General features: G+C 38.2%; 1 protein-coding gene across 4 annotated transcripts in view; it reads right to left on the bottom strand.

Annotated features, from left to right (window-relative positions):
* Cep192 (centrosomal protein 192) overlaps positions 1-22,941 on the bottom strand; it is a 113,680-nt gene that overhangs the window by 65,771 nt on the left and 24,968 nt on the right. For all 4 annotated transcript variants that reach the window (XM_076837265.1, XM_076837263.1, XM_076837262.1 and 1 more), the window contains exons 11-16: positions 18,023-18,383; positions 17,306-17,449; positions 11,647-11,711; positions 8,378-8,587; positions 5,256-5,382; positions 4,173-4,303 (exon numbers count right to left, since the gene is read on the bottom strand). In XM_076837265.1, coding sequence (XP_076693380.1) covers positions 4,173-4,303; positions 5,256-5,382; positions 8,378-8,587; positions 11,647-11,711; positions 17,306-17,449; positions 18,023-18,383 — 1,038 coding nt within the window. The remainder of the gene's footprint in view (positions 1-4,172; positions 4,304-5,255; positions 5,383-8,377; positions 8,588-11,646; positions 11,712-17,305; positions 17,450-18,022; positions 18,384-22,941) is intronic.

Raw genomic sequence — 22,941 nt, forward strand, 5'->3', positions numbered from 1 at the left:
ACACTTCCAAATTCATTCTCAGAAACGAGTATCAACCTTATTAAAAAAAAAAAGAAAAGAAAAAAAAGAATAAGGACTCATCAAGAAAACTACTGACCAATATCCCTGATGACCTCAGATGCAAATATCCTTAATAAAATATTAGCAATTACATTCAATTACATTTTAATAAGACTGTACATCATTACCAAGTTGTTTTCATTCCAGGGATGCAAGGATACAAAAAAGCTCCACCAGAAGACTTGGAAGTTATAAACAAATTCAACAAAGTACTAGGTTACAAAAGCAACATAAAACCAATAGCTTTCCTATACACCAATAATGAATATGTTGAGAAAGAAATCAAACAATCTCATTTACAAAAGCCTCAAACATAACAAAAGACTAGGAATAAATCTAATCAAGGAGATAAAAGATCTCTACAATGAAAACTATAGAATACTGAAGAAGTCCAAAGAAGATAGAAAGACCTCTCATGTTCATATAGTTAGAATCAGTATTGTTAAAATGGCCCTATTCCCAAAAGCAAGATAGACATACAACATACAGATTCAATATACAGATTCAATGCAATTCAAATCAAAATATCAATGATATTTTTCATGGAACTAGATAAAATACTCCTAAAATTAATTTGGAAAAATAAAAGACCCAGAATAGCAAAAGCTATAACTGTGTATATCTCTCATAATAAAGAAATGCAAATCAAAACAACTCTAAGATTTAATCTCATGCCAGTCATCAAGAATACAAACAACAATAAGTGTTGACAAAGATGTAGCAGGAAGGCACACTCATACATTGATGGTTGGCCTGCAAATTGGTGCAACCACTCTGGAAAGCAGTATGAAGATTCCTTAAAAAACTTGGAATGGAACCACCATTTGACCCAGCTATTTCATTCCTGGGTCTATACCCTAAGGACTTAAAATCAGCATACTATAGTAACACAGCCACATGAATGCTTATAGCAGCTCAATTCACAATAGCTACACTGTGGAATCAACCTAGGTGCCTTTCAATAGATGAATGGATAAAGAAACTGTGGTTTCTTTATCCACAACGGAATATTACTCAGCAATAAAAGAGAATAAAATCATGGCATTTATAAGAAAATGGATGGAGCTGGAGAATATCATACTAAGAGAAGTAAGCCAATCCCACAAAACCAAAGGCTGAATGTTCCTTCTGATAAGTGGATGCTGATCCATGATGTGGGGAGGTGGGGAGAAATGGAGGAACTTTGATTGGGCAAAGGGGAGGATGGGCAAAGGTTATAGGGGCAGAAAGAGATGGCGGAATGAGGTGGACATCATTACCCTAGGTACATGTGTGACTGCACATATGATGTGACGCAACATCATGTGCAATCAGAGAAGTAAAAAGTTGTGCTGTGATTGTGCACAATGAATCAAAATGCATTCTGCTGCCATATATTCCTAATTAAAATAAATTAATTTTTTTTAAAAAAGAAGAAATACAAATGGCCAATAAATTTATTTTAAAAATGTTCAATATCATCAACAATTAGGGAAATGCAAATCAAAAGTGCACCCCGATTTCCTCTCACTCCAGTTAGAATGGCACCCATCAAGAATATAAACAATAAAAAGTGCTGAAGAGAATCTGAAGAAAAAGGAACACTTTTACACTGTTGGTAGGATTGTAAATTAGTACAATCACTATGGAAATCACTATGGAGACTCCTCAAAAGACTAGGCATGGAACTTCCATATGACCTGCTACATTATTCTTCCTGAAGAATTAAAAGTCAGGGCTGGGGATGTGGCTCAAGCGGTAGCACGCTCGCCTGGCATGCGTGTGGCCTGGGTTCGATTCTCAGCACCACATACAAAAAAAAAAAAAAAAAAAAACAAAGATATTGTGTCCGCCGATAACTAAAAAATAAATATTAAAATTCTCTCTGTCTCTCTCTCTCCCTCTCTCACACTCTATTAAAAAAAAAAAAAAAAAAAAAAAAAAGAATTAAAGTCAGCCAGCTAGTGTGAGTGATACAAGTGACCCATGTGTATAGCTGCAAAATTCATAGCAAACTATGGAATCAATCTAGGTATTCATCAATGGATGAATTGATTTAAAAAAAAAAGTGGTATATATACATAATGGAGTTTCACTGAGCCAGAAAGAAGAATAAAATTATGTCATTTGTAGGAAAATGAATGGAACCTGGGAACATTATGTTAAGCACAATAAGCCAAACTCAGAAAGTCAAGGGTCATATTTTCTCTCATATGTGTAAGCAAGAGAGGAAAAAGAACTAGAAAGGTGGGCAGGATGAATCTCATGAAAACTGAAGGGAGATCAGCAGAGTACATGAAAGGGAGAGGGAGAAGGGAAGTGCAAGGGGAAAAACTTGGGAGTGACACTGGCCCAATTATACCAGTACATGTATGAATATGTAACAATTCCACCATTATATATGACTATTGCACCAATTAAATGGGGAGGGAAGTCAAAAGATAAATTTGCTGGATATAAGGTGAGAATATTAAAAAAAAAAGAAACTATACTTTCAATAGTCACAATGAACAGAAAATGAAGCTAAGTAAAACACTAAAATGTTTCAACAATTCAGAAAGAGGTCTAACAAGAGACATAAAAAATCTGCATGAAGAATTATAAAATACACAGAGATTAAAACAAATAAATTGAAGACTTTAATTTTCATAGAGTTCAAGTATCAGTATTATAAAGATATCAATTTTAATGTTCTATAGATTAAATGTAATCCCAACAAAAGTCCAACAGGGTTCCTGGTGGATTAGTTCATTGGTGTGTGGAAGCTGACAATCTGATATTAAAATTAGGTATGAAATGTAAAGGATTTACTCTATGGATACCAAAGTTCATTATAAAGCAAAAATATTTACCAAAGTCCTCATGACACTAGGTTGACAAAGAGACCAAAAAAACAACAGAGAACGTAGACAAAGATCCACACCACCACAGATATCTGATTTATAACAAAACAAGAAAGCAATAATCTAATCAATAAAGATAACATTAAACAAGTGAAAAAGCAAGTCAAGAATTGGGAGAAGATATGTGAAACACTCATAATGGGCAAAAGGATCCTATCCAGAATATGTAAAGAATTCCCACATCAACGGGAAAAACATTCCACTAGAAAAATGATCAAGAGACATGAACAGGCACTTCACCAAAAAAAATTTTAAAAGCCCATTTGAAAACAAAAGGCCAGTAAATGTACAATACTCGACTCCATCAGCAATCAGAGAACCACACACCTACAAAGTACTGTGAGGATGTGTGGTAACAGGAATCAAACACTACTGAAAGGAATCTACATTGTTACAACCATTCCAGAAAAAAAATGAAGGAATACAAACCCTACAAGATATGAGTTCCACTCGGTGAACACCTCACAAATGCGCACACTGCCAACAAAACACAGGCACGAGGTTGTTCAGAGAGCATCATCTTATAATTGCCCAATACCAAAAACATAATGAAAGTATATCGATCATAGAATGGATATATAAGCTGCAAATATTCATACAACAGAATATATGGGCTTGTTATAAGCATAAGATGAAGTGAAAACAGTCAAAGAAGAGGAATAAATGCTACGTGGTTTCTTTTATATAAAGTTCAAAAGCAGACAAAATTAATACAGTGCTAGAGACCTCAGGGGACTAATGAAGGGCAGCGTTTAGGAGGGGGGGCAAAATGTTTTCTAGGCTATTGGCAATGATCTCTTTTCTTTTTTTACTCTATTATTATTTTAAGTTATGAAGAAAAGAAGTTTATTTTGGCTTCTGGTTCTGATGCACAAGGTTGGGGGCTGCACCTGGCAATGGCCTTCTTGCTAGTCTAGTCCTGAGGTGGCACCAGACATCAACTGGCAAGATACAGGGAGTGTGTCTATAAGTGTCTCTCAGTGTTCTCTTCCTTGCCCTGGGGCATGCACAAGTTGTGACCATTAATTCATCAACTGTAGATTTGTTTTATAAAGTCTTTCACATGTATATTAAAAATTGATGGAAAAAAATTAAAGACATTTGTAATAAAATTGAATCCAAGAAAATAAAAACACATGTGAAGCTGCATATATTCTTCTCAGGTGATCTGATCTCGGACCTGTGATAAGATAATCTTAGCTTTCCTTCAGGAAAGGTGTGAGCTACTACCTCTGTTTTGTCTTTGTTGGCCGTTAAAGTCACATCACTTTCATCCACTAGAGAGGTGCCCTCCAGGGCTTCAACCCGAAGTGTAATTGATCCTTCACTTGGCTGTGTCTCGGACTGTTCATCTAAATCTCCTGCAGAAAACAAAGGATACTTGAATTACAAGATGCACTCCCTCACAGAAACAGTCTGGAATTGGACTAGTCAAAATGATTAATTGCCAAGGAATAATCTTCATACCTCAAACATGAGTTCTCCTTACTAAGACAGCAACCATATAGCTACCTGGACAAAGAACAAACTTGGAAGAAGACTGGATTTCAAGTACTCATTTAATTTCACTTAGTAAGAACTGGGTCTGTATGTAATGCTGGCTTCATACTATATGTCCAGTCAATATATTTTTAATCAATCAACGAAATGAAAACATTAATTTTTTTCAGCTTTTAACATTTCACATTGATTCAAAATAGGTACTACTTAAGAGAAGTAGGAAATGAACCAACTACACACACAGGCCTTTTACCCCAACACTCCTATTGGAATATAGGCTCTTTAAGAAATGGAGCAGATTTCATACAACCTCATATGATATGTAGAAAAACATATTGTATTGGGGAAAAAGAATGGCTCAATAATTGTAAGTTAACCAAGAAAATTTGATTTAAAATATTTATCATAAATGCTTTTCAGAGATATTTGTCATATTTAGATTACCACAGTCTAAACTTCAAAACACTTTTAACTAAAATTTATTGAAATAACATAATATCTTTTATTCATTAACTTGGTAATTTAATAAGCCAAAGTTAACTCATTCTTTTAAAATTTTTATTTCACTTACTGTGGTTTTTTTTAAAAAGGATTTGGGTGAATTTGGGTGAATTTGGGCTGACTTGTGTCTGCTTTAGGAAAGTAGATTGAGTAGGAAATATAGGGCTACATATAAATCAAATCTGCAACCAATAATGAAAAATTATGAAGTAGTATCCATGTTTTCATTCATAAAAAACATTATCACACAAGTACTAAGTTGCGGTTTAAGAAAAAAAGTTTCCTCTAAAACACAGTTCACTTTATCCGTACCTGAAGACAGATCCTGGTTAGGATGAGCCACTCCCTTCTCCAAATCACTTCCTGACACATCAGATTTGCTTATTAAAGCAACAGGTTCTCTCTTCTCCGGTGAGCTAATAAAATAACCAAATGATGGCTACAAAAATAATTAGACATGAATTAATTTCCCTTAATTTTCAACTGCTTTGATAAATTCTAGACTATTTTATCTAATACTGGTAACACAGCTAAGTGACTTTGGCAAAACTCTTCTTCCTTCTTAACATCAAATAATTAGAAATGAACTTCAGAAGTCCTCTTTTATTTCCTTAATACCAGCTAGCTTTTAGACGTTAGCAGCAATAGAGTCAAATAAGTTAACCTTACTAAAAAATCCAAATTAAAACAACTTTATTCTTTCAGTAACTGTTGTTAGCAACCACTAAGTGTCAGACACTATTCTAATCTTCAGGGACAAATCAATGAGGGAAAAAAGATAAAAATTCCTGCCTCCTTAAACATAGAGTATAGGACATTTGTTTTATACAATAAATACACCCTCAAAAATATGCTTTATGGCTGGGCACAGTGGTGCATGCCTGTAATCTCAGCAGCTCGGGAGGCAGAGGTAGGAGGATGGCAAGTTCAAAGCCAGTCTCAACAATCTAGCCAGGCACTAAGCAACTCAGTGAGACCCTGTCTCTAATAAAATACAAAACAGGGCTGGGGATGTGGCTCAGTGGAGGAGTGCCCCTGAATTCAATCCCCGGTACCAAAAAAAATACACATTACGATTAGGTATATTTCTGCTGACTTGCAATGAGAGCTTTAGAAAGATCTGCATTCAAAGAGCTAGGTCACAGTCACAGAATTCCCACTCATCTTTCCTATGCTACTTTCAAATGACAAATCTAAAACAAGAATTCAGTTTTTGATTGGTCTTCACTTGGGAATTTCTTCCCTTGATCCAGTAAATTTAGCGCATATAAAATATCATAACTCATAACTAATAAAAATAGATATATTTTTCCATGATCCAGTGCTCTGTTCACCTGTTTAAGAAGAAATTCAGTTACTCTTCAACTTCTCCCAAAATCTCAAAAAATCCCAATCAATCCAGGCAGGAAAATCCACCTCTTTCACATATTTATTATTAATTTTTCCTTCATCACTCACTGCACAGATGAGACAGGAAGGCGGTACAATTTCAAACTTAAGTTCTGTTAATCAACTGTGATTTCTAGCACTACATCAATTATTTCAAAACTATTCCCTGTCTAAGCATTCAAGTCTCAGTCACCAGCCAGTACGAGGTGAAGCCCAGTGAAAGGAAGTTAGGTTATGGAGGACATGCTCTTGAAGGGGACATTGGGATCCTGACCACCTCTGGTCTTCCTTTGCTTCTGGGCTGCCATAAGGTGAGCAGTTTCCCCTGCCATGACATATTGTACTGCCACAAGGCCCAAAGCAACAGGGCCAAACCACCATGGACTGACACCTTTAAAACCATGAACCAAAAATAAACCTTTTCTACTAAATAAATTGGTTATCTCAAGTATTTTGTCACAGTGACAGAAAGCTAATACATACCCTTCATGAAATCCAACTTAAATACTCTCTAATTACCCTAATTCCCCATGTTGAGTTTATCAACAAATCCTTGACTTTACCTTCAGAACAAATCTTGAATCCTTATACTTATTATGTTTCTGCATGTCAACCTAGTCCCCAATCTTCATCACCTTTCTTCCTATTCACTAAGCCTCTGCCTACTTTTGTTCCTCTATGCTTCAGTGACTTTCCTCACCCAGGGTCCCAACAAAGATGGCTGGATTTGAACTCATGATCCTCCTGCCTGAGCCTCCTGAGTCACTGGGATTACAGGCGTGTGCCACCGCACTCAGCAAGAAACTTATTTTTTAATGCTCAAGTTATAAAAATGGTGGCATGTTACTGCACCTGGAGATGGGCCCCAGCACCATGACAGAGTTGCTCCCTGCCTCCAAGCACTTCCTGCTTGTTCATGTGAGATACAACCCCACTCCTACAAGGAACTCACATGACTGGGCCCTTGGAACTGAACATCACCCCACCCTACCTGCCACCACTGGCCCCTCACATTAGCTCTGCCTGTCTTCATATTACCACTCGGGCTCCCACTTCCAGAACGCTCATGGATGGTCTCCCTTTGTTGGGAACATTGGGTCTCCAGAGCTCTAAGCAGCTGCCTCTTTGTCATTCTTTAGGCACCTGCTCAATGTCATCCCCTCGGACATCATCCTGACCAGCACAGGTGAAGCAGTGCCTTCCCTACACTCATTCTTTGCAGCAATAATCATTTGCATTTAAAAATTTATACATGTACTACCTTTTATTAAATCAAAATACTCTACAATTTGAAATATCTTTTTAGACAGGTTTAAAAAGTGAATCTTAGAATTTTCTTCCGACCTGTGAAACATACAACGACGGAGACAAATGCCACACCCAGGGGTTAAAGGCTTTCTATGTACCATTGTGTTTACATCTGTAAAACAGACTCTTACTTTTAGAGTTGGGGAAATTAAGCATTGAAGAGCTACATGCATTCTTCAAAGTCACAGAACTAGTTGAAAGGCAGGGCTAGCGAGGAGTCAGGTCTGTGACTCAAAAGCTCAGTCTCCCCATTGTTCTATCATATTCCTATTCTGCCCCTGCTTTAAAGTTACTATGCTCTAGCAATACCATCATGACAGTCATTTGTCCCCACCAAAATTCACGTTAAGGTCACCACCTAAGGGCTCTGAGAGGTGGTGGGGGGTCTTTCAGAGGCTTCTGGGTTCTGAGGGGTCCACCCTCACGAAGGGCCTAATGCAGCTCTTGCAGAGCAGGCAACATACTGCAAAAGGAAGTCTGGCACCCCTTCCCAGTTCTGGCATGTCTGCTTCTCCTTCTCAAACACATCTCCTTCTCCACCATGAGGAGCTGCAGCACCAAGCCCTCATCAGAGGCTAACTAGACGTAGCCACCTCGTCTTAGACTTCCCAGACTCCAAAATTGTAAGCCAAAGCAAACCTCTTTTATTTTATCCAGTGTTTGGTGTTGTGATAAAGTAATTCAAAACATCCTCAGATGTCAGAGACTTTAACCACTTAAGCATGTTCTGTACTTACTCTTTTCACGCTGTTTCCACCACCAAGGCAACCAAGAGCTTCAGATCTTTGTGCAAAAAACTCTCCTAATGACAGACGTATGTAACTGGCATCATCTCTGCCCAGCTCTGATGTGCTAAGTGATTTCCTCAACAGATTATAATTAACTGTAGTAACCCAGGATGTGTCTGCTAGTGCAACCGAAATATTCTGAGCTTCTATGTTTTCTTCCTAGGAAGAAAAAAAGTCATTGTTTCATTCTTTGCCCCAGCAAATCTTCTGTTATTCTAATATGTGAAACTAAATAAAAACAACAACAACAAAATTAACTATGAAAACTTAAAAATTAGGAAAAAAAATAAACAAATTCAAGCATAAGCAGCTACTAAAACTAATGAGGTCCAAAAGAGAGAACTTTGGGGGGGAGGGGGGCACCAGGGATTGAACTCAGGGGCAATTGACCACTGGGTCGCAACCCAGTCCTTTTTATTATTTTATTTAGAGACAAGGTCTCACTGAGTTACTTAGTGCCTCGCCATTGCTGGGGCTGGCTTTGAACTTGCGATCCTCCTGCCTCAGTCCCCCAAGTCACTGGGATTACTAGCCTGTGTCACTGCACCCAGCAAGAAACTCATTTTTTAATGCTCAAGTTATAAAGTTCATTGTCCCAATATACTGCTTAATCAAACACTGATCATAATGAGCAAGAATTTTTAAAAAGCATACATCTTCACTAAAAGAAACAGGATTTAAATGAATTCAGCAAAGTGGCAGGATATAAAATCAACACGCATAAATCAAAGGCATTCCTGTATATCAGTGACAAATCCTCTGAAATGGAAATGAGGACAACCACCCCATTCACAATATCCTCAAAAAAAAAAAAAAAATACTTGGGAATCAACCTAACAAATGAGGTGAAAGACTTATACAATGAAAACTACAGAACCCTAAAGAGAGAAATAGAAGAAGATCTTAGAAGATGGAAAAATATACCCTGTTCATGGATAGGTAGAACTAACATCATCAAAATGGCGATATTACCAAAAGTTCTCTATAGGTTTAATGCAATGCCAATCAAAATCCCAACAGCATTTCTTGTAGAAATAGAGAAAGCAATCATGAAATTCATATGGAAAAATAAAAGACCCAGAATAGCAAAAACAATGCTAAGCAGGAAGTGTGAATCAGGCGGTATAGCTATACCAGACTTCAAACTATACTACAGAGCAATAGTAACAAAAACAGCATGGTACTGGTACCAAAACAGGCGGGTGGACCAATGGTATAGAATAGAGGACACAGAAACCAATCCACAAAACTACAACTATCTTATATTCGATTAAGGGGCTAAAAGCATGCAATGGAAGAAGGATAGCATCTTCAACAAATGGTGTTGGGAAAACTGGAAATCCATATGCAACAAAATGAAACTGAATCCCTTTCTCTCGCCATGCACAAAAGTTAACTCAAAGTGGATCAAGGAACTTGATATCAAATCAGAGACATGGCGTCTGATAGAAGAAAAAGTTGGCTACGATCTACATACTGTGGGGTCGGGCTCCAAATTCCTCAATAGGACACCCATAGCACAACAGTTAATAACTAGAATCAACAAATGGGACTTACTCAAACTAAAAAGTTTTTTCTCAGCAAAAGAAACAATAAGAGAGGTAAATAGGGAGCCTACGTCCTGGGAACAAATCTTTACTCCTCACACTTCAGACAGAGCCCTAATATCCAGAATATACAAAGAACTAAAAAAATTAGACAATGAGATAACAAATAACCCAATCAACAAATGGGCCAAGGACCTGAACAGAAATTTCTCAGAGGAGGACATACAATCAATCAACAAGTATATGAAAAAATGCTCACCATCTCTAGCAGTCAGAGAAATGCAAATCAAAACCACCCTAAGATACCATTTCACTCCAGTAAGATTGGCAGCCATTAGGAAGTCAAACAACAACAAGTGCTGGCGAGGATGTGGGGAAAAGGGTACTCTTGTACATTGCTGGTGGGACTGCAAATTGGTGCGGCCAATTTGGAAAGCAGTATGGAGATTTCTTGGAAAGCTCGGAATGGAACCACCATTTGATCCAGCTATTCCCCTACTGGGTCTATTCCCTAAAGACCTAAAAAGAGCACACTATAGGGACACTGCTACATCCATGTTCATAGCAGCACAATTCACAATAGCAAGACTGTGGAACCAACCTAGATGCCCTTCAATAGACGAATGGATAAAAAAAAAAAAATGTGGCATTTATACACAATGGAGTACTACTCTGCATTAAGAAATGACAAAATCATAGAATTTGGAGGGAAATGGATGGCATTAGAGCAGATTATGCTAAGTGAAGCTAGCCAATCCCTTAAAAACAAATGCCAAATGTCTTCTTTGATATAAGGAGAGTAACTAAGAACAGAGTAGGGACGAAGAGCATGAGAAGAAGATTAACATTAAACAGGGATGAGAGGTGGGAGGGAAAGGGAGAGAGAAGGGAAATTGCATGTAAATGGAAGGAGACCCTCAGGGGTATACAAAATTACATACAAGAGGAAGTGAGGGGAAAGGAGGAAAAATATAAGGGAGAGAAATGAATTACAGTAGAGGGGGTAGAGAGAGAAGAGGGGAGGGGAGGGGAGGGGGGAGGGGGGATAGTAGAGGATAGGAAAGGCAGCAGAATACAACAGACACCAGAATGGCAATATGTAAATCAATGGTTGTGCAACTGATGTGATTCTGCAATCTGTATATGGGGTAAAAATGGGAGCTCATATCCCATTTGAATCAAAGTGTGAAATATGATATATCAAGAACTATGTAATGTTTTGAACAACCTACAATAAAAATTAATTAAAAAAAAAAAAAGAAACAGGATTAAAAGCTACAGAAATATCCATGAAGGCATTTAAAGCAATAAGCGAATTAAAGCCATATTTTACTTATTAATCTTTTTGTGGTACTGGGGAATGAACACAGAAAGCAGTAAGCGAATTAAAGCCATATTTTACTTATTAATCTTTCTGTGGTACTGGGGAATGAACACAGTGCCTCATGAATGCAAGGCAAGCACTGTATCACTAAGCTGCACTCCTAGTCTGAAGATTTATTTTGGTAGGCCAGAGTTCTTCAATTAACAATTGAGAAGGAAAAAGCAGAAATTGTCTTAACATAAGAAAAATAAATGATTCTATACTAATCATTCAAAAAAATGAACATTCTGCCTGTATTTAAATGTAAGAAAAGTTTAAAAATTTACTTTTCATAACTGATTACAAACCTGTATAAATTGATGCTCTTTATTAAATTTTTCCTCATCTTGTGCAATCATATTCAATGCTTCAGCTTTAAAAAAAAAAGAACAAGTTTATATAATTACATTATGCTGGTACACAAGTAAAAGTTAGTTAGGAAAATGAAATATTGAAGAAACACATTTCTACAAGTATGTGAACACTCCCATTCACATAAGTTATGCATCTGTAAGTATGTAAATCTATGGTTATCGAACTTCGGATAAGATAACGAACACAACACTACTATAATTATTCAATCACTTACTAATTTGCCCCAATTTGCCCAAAGGGGCTTTATAATGCATTTTTCATGATGGTACACTCCTATAGTCCCAGCTACTTGGAGTCTGAGACAGGAGGGATATTTGAGCCCAGGAGTTAGTGGCCAACCTAGGCAACATCCTACCCAGAAAAAAAGAGAGTTTACACATGCCTATAATCCCAATGGCTCAGAGGCTGAGGCAGGAGGATCATAAATTCAAGGCCAGTCTCAGTAATTTAGCAAGACCCTATCTCAAAATAAAAACTAGGAAGGGCTTGGGATGTGGCTCAGTGGTTAAGTGCCCTGTTTTAAATCCCGGGTGCCAAAAAGCACCCCAGAATGTGGACAATTATTTTAGTTTGAAGAATCTGGCATACCTGAGTTTAGGTACTCACCACCCATGAATACACACAGAATTTCACCTGGCACCACCAGATAGACAAACCTCTCTATAAAGTAGTCACAAAGACATCTAGGTAGGATTCCAAATCACTTGTGTGCCAAGGAACACACCAGTTTTATAAAATCCTACATCCTAGGAAGCCTCAGGGACAGGTGGGCCCCTAAATGCCTACCCTCAAAGTCCCCACAGAGCACCTCCACTCCAAGGTAAGATGAATGTCAGCCCACTCACAAAGGTTATCTCCACATCAAAGCCTCAGAAACTGGGGGCCAATGAGCAAAGAAGGCCAAGAAGCATGTGATCTTGCCAAGCATGTGAACAGAAGGAATTTTAAACATGCTGCCAAGTCTGCCGTCCACTCTGGGCCCCTGTAGGCACTAGAGGGCTGTGCAGAGAGGAGCAGAGTGGCCCAAGAAGCTGATGTTCACAGATAGCATCAACTAAACTTCCACGGGGTCCAAGAGCACCTCATCACGAGGTCCAGTAGCACCTCACCCAATCCCTGGTACTTGGAAGGCAGAAGGAGCATGAGACTGTTGTGTTCATTTCCCTAGTTCTTTCACTGTCCCACCCTGTGCCTGAACACTTCGCCCAAGATCACCGTCTTCAGCAACTCTCCAATGTTCTCGTAACTGCTCTCTCTTTGCCTTCTGAGGCCTAGAGGTGGTAATAGCTTCTTGCTGCTATTATCCCAGGGATACACTTCCTGTGATGAACTTTATTAACTCTGATCATTCCTTTGTAAATAATATCTTTGTTGAAGTCTCTCCCATTTCCAAGTTCCTACTGGGTTTTAGGTAATATACTTTCCTATGTAAAACATGAATACACCACAGTAAATCTCACCACCCACAGAACTGGGATCCTAAATAGAATAAGATATATTCCATACTTGTATGGAAAAAAATAATATATAATATACCCTATAAACCAGAAGGAAATCATGTTTTTCAAGGCACTAATCTTACCCTTAGTAAGTCAAAGGGAATTCTATCTGGAGACCTCAAACCTGGGAGGAGACAACAATGAAAATTCACATGTACAGACAGTATTATCTGTGAATGGAAGAATATCCTGTAAACTTCCATGATTTTTTAAATTGGAGATAAGTGCCTTAGTGAGTCACAAAATAAGATTTGGAAATGTCATGAAGTTCATTAAAAAAAAAAAGATGGAAGAAGGGTGCAGAGTGAAGCCAGAAGGAATAGTCTCTGCATGGCCTAAACAAGGGAGATACTCTCCAAACTCAGATGGTCATCAGGGACTAACTAGATCCAAACTGCCCCTTCGGAAACCTGGACCATCTATATTCACAACCTGAGAAACTCAGGGTAATGGCCCCAGTCAGGAAAAGCAGAGTACCACAGACAGCGTAAGGTCCTCACAGAGAGAACAGTCCAGTGCCCACAGGCACTGTGGGAAGCAGTCACTTCTCACTCAAAACACATTCTTTACCCAAGGGCATTTGACCTATGGCACAGACACCAAATTACACGCAAAACAACACATTCCACATAAATTATGTCCTGTGAGACTCCTGTGGACCTCAGACTCAAATAAGCTAAAACCATGATCATTCATATGAAAGTTCAACCAACCAGCTCCAACAGCCAAGAGAGGAAGGAGGAAACTCAGTCTCTTAAAAGGTCACCCAGAAAAAAGTTACTTTACTCAAGTGTCACATGGTTTGCTTTTTATTTATTTATTTATTTATTTATTTATTACCTTTGAATCAGCTGGGATATAATTTCTCATTTATGGTTTTTCAATCACTGGGCAGATAGCTCAACTGGAAGGGACTGTTGAGAGTATCCTGTTACTTTAGCTGCTCATCATCAGTCAGTCACAGATGTTACAGAAGCAGAGTTTCGTTTCTTATAGGAATCCTTGCTCAATTATTTGCCAAGCCTCCGACTAACTGTCCTCTCATTAGTCACCTGATGCCTTCACAGGCTGAACTTTAAAATAACCGTGTGCTTCCCCCAGCCCCAGTGCTTAAATCTTGGACAAAGGCAGAAGTAATGCAAAACTCAAGGCCATCAGAGAAGGGGCGGGAAGATAGGAAAGAGGCGCTCATTTCTCTTAGGTAACTCTTCTGATGAAAGTCCGTAAGTAGGGAAGTTTTATGAAATTGAGCCCTGGATCCAACCTTTATGCTCTGAACATCACCTTCTTTTACATTTAAGAAATTTCCCCCTCCCTTCCTATAAAAAGGCTGCTTCACCCTGTGTGTTTATCACATACCATTTGTGCAGGAGTGCCTGAGAATGAATTCCCCACGTGGAATGGCCTGGTTGTTTGGTGTGTGCATTTGCAACTTTGTTAGATGCTACAATACTGCCACTGCTAGGGCTGTGCCAACAATGGGCTAGAATACATGCTTCCCTTACAACCTTGCCAACACAGTATTATTACCAACCTCTGGGATCACTGCCAATAAAATAAATAAAAAATATTATCATTGAGTAGATTTACACTACATTTCTCTCCATGAGTAAGAATGAATGTTTTTGCACATCTGAAAACAATTTTAATTTCCTTTTCTATAAACTGTTTATAACCTTTATACAATTCTATATTGAATAGCAGGTGTTTTTCTTATTGGATTTTTGAACTATCTATATATTAAGGAATTGGCCTTTAACCTATAATATAAATTTGCAAATTAAATTTTTTATAGTTAAATCACTAATTTTTAAAAACTTTGCCTTCTATATGGAGAGGAAAAGAAAAATGGGAGTGTGGGGAAAACCCCATGAAAATGAAGGGAGATCAGTAGAGTAGAGGAAAGGAATAAGGGGAAATGAGGAAGGGAGTGAAAGGGGAAATACTGGGAATGATTACTGGCCAAATTATATTGTTTTTCTATGCACGTGTGCAAATATGTAGCAACAAATCTCACGGTTGTGTACAACTATAATGCACCAATTTTTAAAAAAATTGCTTACCAAAGTATAATATACTTTGGTATAAGTATAATATACTTTGGTAAGTATACAGGCTACAATATACTTCATAAGTGTACAGCATTATTAATTTTTACACTCTGTCACATCACATCACATGACATTATAGGGTATTAGTTAACCTGCTGATAAGAACTAGGGAGCTTTCCAATATGGGGCTACTACAATCCATGCTGCTATAAGCATTCTAGTGGGTGTTATCTGGTTAATAGATACACCCTATCTGCTAGTATATTCTTGGGTTTTGAATTTTTAGGTCATGTAGTATGAAGTTCATAAAGTTCACCTTTACAAGACACTGCCAAACAGCCTTCCAATATGGTGAATCAATTTATATTCCCAACAGCAATACACGAGAAGCTCATGAATTCTGACTTTTTAAGTGACAAAGTAAATATTCACTGCTCATGCTCTGCCGTCATTGTTCTTTTTATTTTTATTTTAAATATTTATTTTTTAATTATAGGTAGACACAAAGTCTTTATTTTATTTTATGTGGTACTGAGGATCAAACCCTCATGCATGCTAGGTAAGTGCTCTATTTCTAAGCCACAACCCCAGCCCTCATTGTTCTTTTTAAATCAAGATGTACTGACCAAGTCCAACTATAACTTACCTACAGATTTCTAATCCATACTTCCAACTAGTAAATACCTCCATCTCAAAACACAATAGCAAAAACCAACAATTTCTTCTGATATCCCCATCTCAGTTAATGGTATTGTCATTTTCCCAAGCAACTCAAAACACAATCCTCTCTTTTTATGCCTTTCTACCATCTTCTGAAATCTAGCCATCAAATCCTAATTGCTCTACTTCCATGTCTTCCATTAGCTACTTTGTTCCATTTCCCATTCAACCAGTCAATACTGCCAGAAGATGGCTTGCAGAGCCAGTTAAGAGGAGCGTCTGGTCCTATTGCTTACCACAGGAGTGAAAACTCTCTGACACCCTGGCCCTGCCTGACCTCTTTTGTTACTTGCCCCTTATTTTGGCCTGAGTGTCAACACACTAGACCATTCACCTTCTCAAAAAGTACCCAGGCTGTACCAGTTCATTCTTTCAACTTGAGTTTTTCCTTCCTTTTAGAATTTTTTAATGTCCCCAGATGACTACCTATTGTAACTGTACCACAAAATGATCTCTACGAAATCCTTTTGCTACCCACTCATGCAAGTTATTTCTCCTCTAAACTTCAAAGGCATTTGGTTTGTGTCTGTTATGCTGCTGTGTGTCTTATATTCTTAAATTACCCTTTCTGGCTGACAGTGTCTCAAGGGCTGACATACCACATTATTCAACTGTACTGCTGCATCGCTGGACCTTTAGGAGAAGCTTGGCACAGGCAGTAGTTAGCATACTTGTTCCTCTGGTGCCTTGGAGACTACCAGACTACTGAAAACAAGTTGGCTTTAGAGGCCACTGAGTGCCTCTCCTCACACCAGCTGCAGAACTGCTAAAGCACCGAAGGATGCAGCATAGGGATGCCTTCCCAGGGTGAGGCCGGACCTGTATCTGCAGACCTAAACCCATATATTTCCAACATCAGAGGGTATGTAACCAACAACTGCTTCTCTTACTGCTCCCATCCTCTGAGATCTCATTTATCTTTTTTGTCATTTCCATCATTTTCACTGTCATTTCTTAAATTTTTATCCAAAATGGACTCTGCCGTTGGTAATTATACACTTATCAGAACATTTCTTTTGCTCATGACAGAATTTAAAAGTGACTACGTAAACCTAAAGTCCTTTTCAGCCCTACAACCCCACAGATCCTAAACAGAAGTAGAAGCATGCTAGTCTGACCACTGTGCTTGCTTGAGGTGGTGGTTAAGCCTGACCAGCTCAAGCCTTTGTTCCTATAAAAGCCAGTGAAGCACGTACACAACACTGCTGGGTTTCAGAAGGGGTCTAATGTGATATGGCTAATCAGCATACACAGAGTGCTCTCAGAACACCACCAGAAACAACACAATGGGCACAATAAAAGGGGCTGTCAAATATACTTACAACCAGATCTGAAGTCTTCATTCATCTCATCAGTTAGAGAAATATTCACATCCTGTTCATTATCAAAAGATGTGTAATAGGCAAGGTCAGTGACCCACTTGCCCTCCTCGTTTTGATAGATCACACTCTGTAGGAGATCCGGTTCTAAAAAACAAAATCCCACACAACACATGCAGAACTGCAATGGTAAATCCATCTCAAGTAAGTTAACTTCTGTAGTCACAAGGAGTATTGAAGTCTGCCCTTCCTCTCAGAAAGGGAAAATCCATCTCCCTGATGGCAGGAGTCAGCCTCACTCACAAAAGTCCCACAGTGGAAAATGAGGGTAAAGGAAAAGGGGATTAGGACCTCTCCAGGCACCTGCACAAGAGCTCTGCTTCTGCTCACGAATATTATTTCTGGGAAAAATCCTCTAATATTGGTATATTTAAAAAACCTTTAAAATCCATTAAACATTTACATACTTCAATATGAAAGACTGAAGTTCAACATAGAAACAACCTATTAAAAATGCATAGGGCTGGCGTTGTGGCTTGGTGGTAGAGCACTTGCCTGGAAAGCATGAGGCAGTGGATTCGATCCTCAGGACCACACAAAAATAAATAAATAAAATAAAGGTATTGCATCGAACTACAATTAAAAAAATATTTTTAAAAAAGTGTAAACATCTTACATGTTTCTTTAATTCTATTCAAAAAGATAAAAGAGTCCACTTACGGTCTTCATTCTTTTCAACAGACTCGTAATAGTCACATGTTCTCCTGTCACAAGTTGGTGACCACAGAATATCAGTGGAACTAATTCCATTGTCACTGATGGGCTTCAAAGATGCTATGCAAACATCTTTTTGAACGGACATGGTAGAAGTCTCTGTGTCTAAGCATCCATCTGTGTGCAAAACTGTTTCTGAATCTGATGCCATGTGCTTATTTTGATAAGGAACCATTGCCTGCTGATTGACGGAGTCAGTCAGATCAAAACCACTGTTATCAGTGGTTTTGTCAGAAAAACAAACAGGGTTAAGTTTCTCATTGGTAGTGCTGACAGTCTTCACCAGAACATCCTCTCTTGCACTTTCCTTTAAAAATCAGGGACAGAACAGAGTTTTTCAGAACTCATTTTATAATATTATAGGAAAAATTGTACCTTTGTATAAAATTGTATAAAATTATATTATATGAAGGAACAGCTTATACATATTCACTATAGTCTATACATGAACCAACGTTAAGCAATTTACCAAACAGCTTTAAAATGTGGTCATGGCAAAATAACATCAACAGATTTAGAAGCCAAAAGTGGATCCTCGCCAGGCACAGTGGCACATGCCCGTAATCTCTGCAGCTCAGGAGGCTGAGACAGGAGGATCACGATTACAAAGCCAGCCTCAGCAGCTTAGAGAGGCCCTAAGCAACTTAGCGAGACCCTGCCTCTAAATAAAATACAAAATAGGGCTGGGGATATGGCTCAGTGGTTGATTGTCCCTGAGTTCAACCCCATATTAAAAAAAAAAAAAAAAAAAGTAGATCCTCTGTCTTGTTACATTACAGGACAATAAAACTGTAAATCTGACTTTCGGAGTTACTTTGGGAATCTCTATAAGTGTGGCTAAGTCCTATATGACCAGTTTCGTTAATATGAATAAAAGCCAATGAAAACACTCATTAATATCTTTTAATAGGAGCAAAACATCAGGTACTATAAATGCCCCTGAAGAACCCAATAATAACTGTATCAGTTAAGCCAGTGACTTAAAATTATGATCTCCAACACTTTTCCAAAATGCCATTTATTCTTTTCTATGATTACAATCACTGAAGAGAGGCTCAACTGCCTGTAATACTATTTTTAGACAGTCAGCTACCACCATGATCTCAAATGCCAATGAAAACTGTAACGATAGTTCTTGTTATAATATGATGTATAATAACAAAACAGTCTGATCAGCAAAGTTTCAAGTTAAAATAGTAAGAGGGGTAGTTCTATATAAGAGAATACACGGTGAGTTTGGAAGAAGAAAGGTTCAACTCTTAGTGCTGTCATTGAATAACTGAATGAATTTACAACATTATTATACAAAATAAAATTACCTCTCTACCCTGTATCAAAACAAATTCTACATGATTTAGATGTAAAAGTATAGGACAAAATCCACATAAGTTTTCCATTCATTAGTAGACAGCATTTCCTAACATAATACTATAGTATTTTGAACTGTGTTCCCCGCAAAAGATATACCCCAATCCTAAACACAGAACATGTAAGCCCTGACCTTATTCTGAAACAAGGTCACTGCAATGTAATTAACCTAAGGATTTTGAGATCAGATGATCCTGAATTTATCGTGGGCCCTAAGTACAAAGACCAATGTTCTGATAAGAGAAATGAGAAGAAAACTACAGATACACAGAAGCCAAGTGAACACGGAGGATGAGTGCAAGATGCCACTGTAAGGCAAGGAATGCCAAGGGCCACCAGAAACTGGGAGGGGCCGGGAGGACTCTCCTCTAGACCCCCCTGAAGTGGGCACTGCCCTAGTAAGACTTTTGGCCTCCAGAACTTTGAGGGGACACATTTCCACTGTCTGAAGACAGCAAGACTGAGGCAATTCACTCTGGCAACCCTGAGGAACTAACACAAATATTGAAGTCCAAACTACATAAACATCACTATATTTCCATATCACAGAGACTTTATAAAATCAGGAAAATATTAATCCCCCAGGAGGGAAAAAACAAAGATGACCAGGAAATGACACTTAAAACTAGATAACTGCTTTTCATATATGACAACAGCAAAGACTTTTTAAAAAAATGTAGAAAGGGGCTGGGGTTGTGGCTCAGTGGTAGAGTGCTCACCTTGCACGTGAGAGACCCTGGGTTCGATCCTCAGCACCACATAAAAATAAACAAACAAAATATAGATATTGTGTCCATGTATAACTAAAAAATTTTTTTTTAAATGTGGAAAACTAGCTATCTTACCCATGAAACAACTTAAAATAATCCTGACTATGTAATATAGGTGTGATTTCCAGTTTCTGTATCTGCATGTTGGGAACACAGAAGTCACCAACAAACTGACAAATCAATAGTGTTAGTACCACACTAACAAGACGTGTCGTACTGGATCTGTGAGAGAAGTGAGATCCCAAGACAGGATGACTGCCTCCAACCTGGGGAAACTGTCAGGCAGAGAGAACACACACGCTGAAGCACAAACTCCTGAGCAGAAGCCTCCACAGCAATGAAGACCTGCACAGAACACCTGAACGGCAGCTGAATTTGCAGGCTCAGTGTGGATAAGTCTCAGAGGTTTTGAAAACTCCAGGGGACCCTCTCACAGGGGGATTCCCACACTTTTTTGAGTTTTACTTCCAGCAGCTCAACTAGGTTCGCAAAACAAATACTGGAGAAAAATCCCTCAGGCTTCTGGCAAGAAGGGAAGAAGAACCATTTTTTTTAACAGAGTTACCCCTCAGGAAAACCAGTTAACCAGAACCTAACCTGCTAAGGTTTTCTCAGAGCCTAACTAACTTGGAGAAACTCCAGCTTCCTCTAGCCATCTTGTTGAGAATGAAGCAGAGGAAAATAACTGAGAATCACCTGTAAAATCCACAGCCCAGAGGTACAGGCACTCTAAAACACAAGACCTAACTGTAGAATGGAACGCTCCTGTCCCCAACACCTACAAACAGCAACTCTTTTTGATTTTTCATGCCCAGCTACCAAGAAAAAAAACCTACAAGGCATACCAAAGGGCAAGAAACACAGTTTAGAGGGGAAAGAACAAAAAGCAGAAGCAGAGAACACAGGATGATGAAATTACCAGACCAAAGATTCAAACAATTATGATTAATATGCCAAGGGCTGCAATGGATAAAATGGAGAGAATTTCCAAGTTGATCTATACCTCTGATGCAATCCCAACTTTTGGATAATGACAAGATGATTCTAACATTTACATGGAAAGGCAAAAAACTCAGAATGGCCAACACAGTATTGAAGAATAAGGTGTGAAGACTGACACTACCTAACTTCAGGACTTACTACTATAAAGCCACCAGAACAAGACAGTGTGGTACTAGTCAAAGACTAGATCACATGTCAACTCAACAGAACAGAGGGCCCAGAAGGAAACCCACGAAACATCACCAACTGAGCTTTGACAAGTGAGCAGACAATACAATGGAGCAGAAAGTCTTTTCAACCTAAGTGTTCATCAAAGGATGAACAGATTTTTTAAAATGTGGCAAGTATTTAGAATGCAATATTATTTAGTCTTTAAAATAGAAAATTCTGTCATTTGTGAAAACACAGATGAAGCTGGGAGACATTAAAATGTCTAAATGAAGCTAGACACAGAAAAAAAACTGCACGATCTCACTTACATATGGACTCTACCAAGTTCAGACTTATAAAAGCAAAGAGTAGAGTGCTTTTACCAGAGGCAGGGGAACATGGTAGAAGGAGATGGTGTGGAGCTGTTTGTTGGTCAAAGGGTGCGAGGTTTTAGTTAGACAAGAAGAATAAATTATGAAATCTACACTGAATAATATACATATTATTATTAACAATATTATATCAATAAAAATGTAATATAACATACATTTCAAAATAACCAAAGGAGTAAACTTCAAATGTTTCATCACAAAAAAAGGAAAAGTGAGGTAATGGATATGTTAATAACTTCAGTTTATCATTCCATACTATATACAGATATTAAGCCAGGTACAATGGCACGTGCCCATAATCCCAACTAGTAGAGAGGCTGAGACAAGAGGATCTCAAGTTCAAGGACAGCCTCAACAACTTAGCAAGACCCTGTGTCAGAGTGTAGCTCAGTGGTAAAGCACCCTTGAGTTTAAGCCCCAGTATTGAAAAAGCAAAAGAAAACAAAAAAAAAAATAACAAAACCTCACACAGTGTCACATAAATATATACAATAATGATTTGTTTATTAGTATTTTAAAAAATTTTAAGATAAAAATTCATTTACCAAAAAAAGATGCACATCTGGCACATAAGCACATGAAAAGACAATCCTAAAAAAATGCAAGTTAAAGCAATCAGGTACCATTACACACTTATTAGAGTGGCCAAGCTCCAAAACATGAACTCCACAAAGTGCTGACAAAGACATGGAGCAAAAGGAACTCAAATTTACTGCTGGCCTGAGTGCAACATCCAGACAGTCAACATGCTCTAGGGCCAGACGACAGGGACCTCCAGGCCATCAGTATGAGACAGGGCACAGAAGACAGTACATTAAAAAAAAAAAAAGTAATGTGACAAAAATGTGGTGTTGACAGGAAGGACAAAGCAGTAGAAACAGTGTAAGTGGGGCAGTAAATCAGATGGAGGTAAAGGAACGAAACAAAAAAGAGTAAGTCTAAGACAGGCCAGGACACACCAATGGGTGCCAGTCTTCTGGACTCCACCTCTCTCACAACGACAACCCCATCACTCGCTACTTTGATACACGCAAAGGATTAATGTGAGGAGAAATGACCATCTCTTTCTATATGTAAGCAAACACACTCCCTCTATATTAAAAACCACTGAGCAATGCTGAGGCATACATGTTACTAAAGAAGAGACAAAGAACAGGCAAGAGTCCCAAAGTAGTGATCTGTT

This window comes from Callospermophilus lateralis, chromosome 17 (assembly GCF_048772815.1).
Source record: "Callospermophilus lateralis isolate mCalLat2 chromosome 17, mCalLat2.hap1, whole genome shotgun sequence".
In the NCBI taxonomy this organism is placed as follows: Eukaryota; Metazoa; Chordata; class Mammalia; order Rodentia; family Sciuridae; genus Callospermophilus; species Callospermophilus lateralis.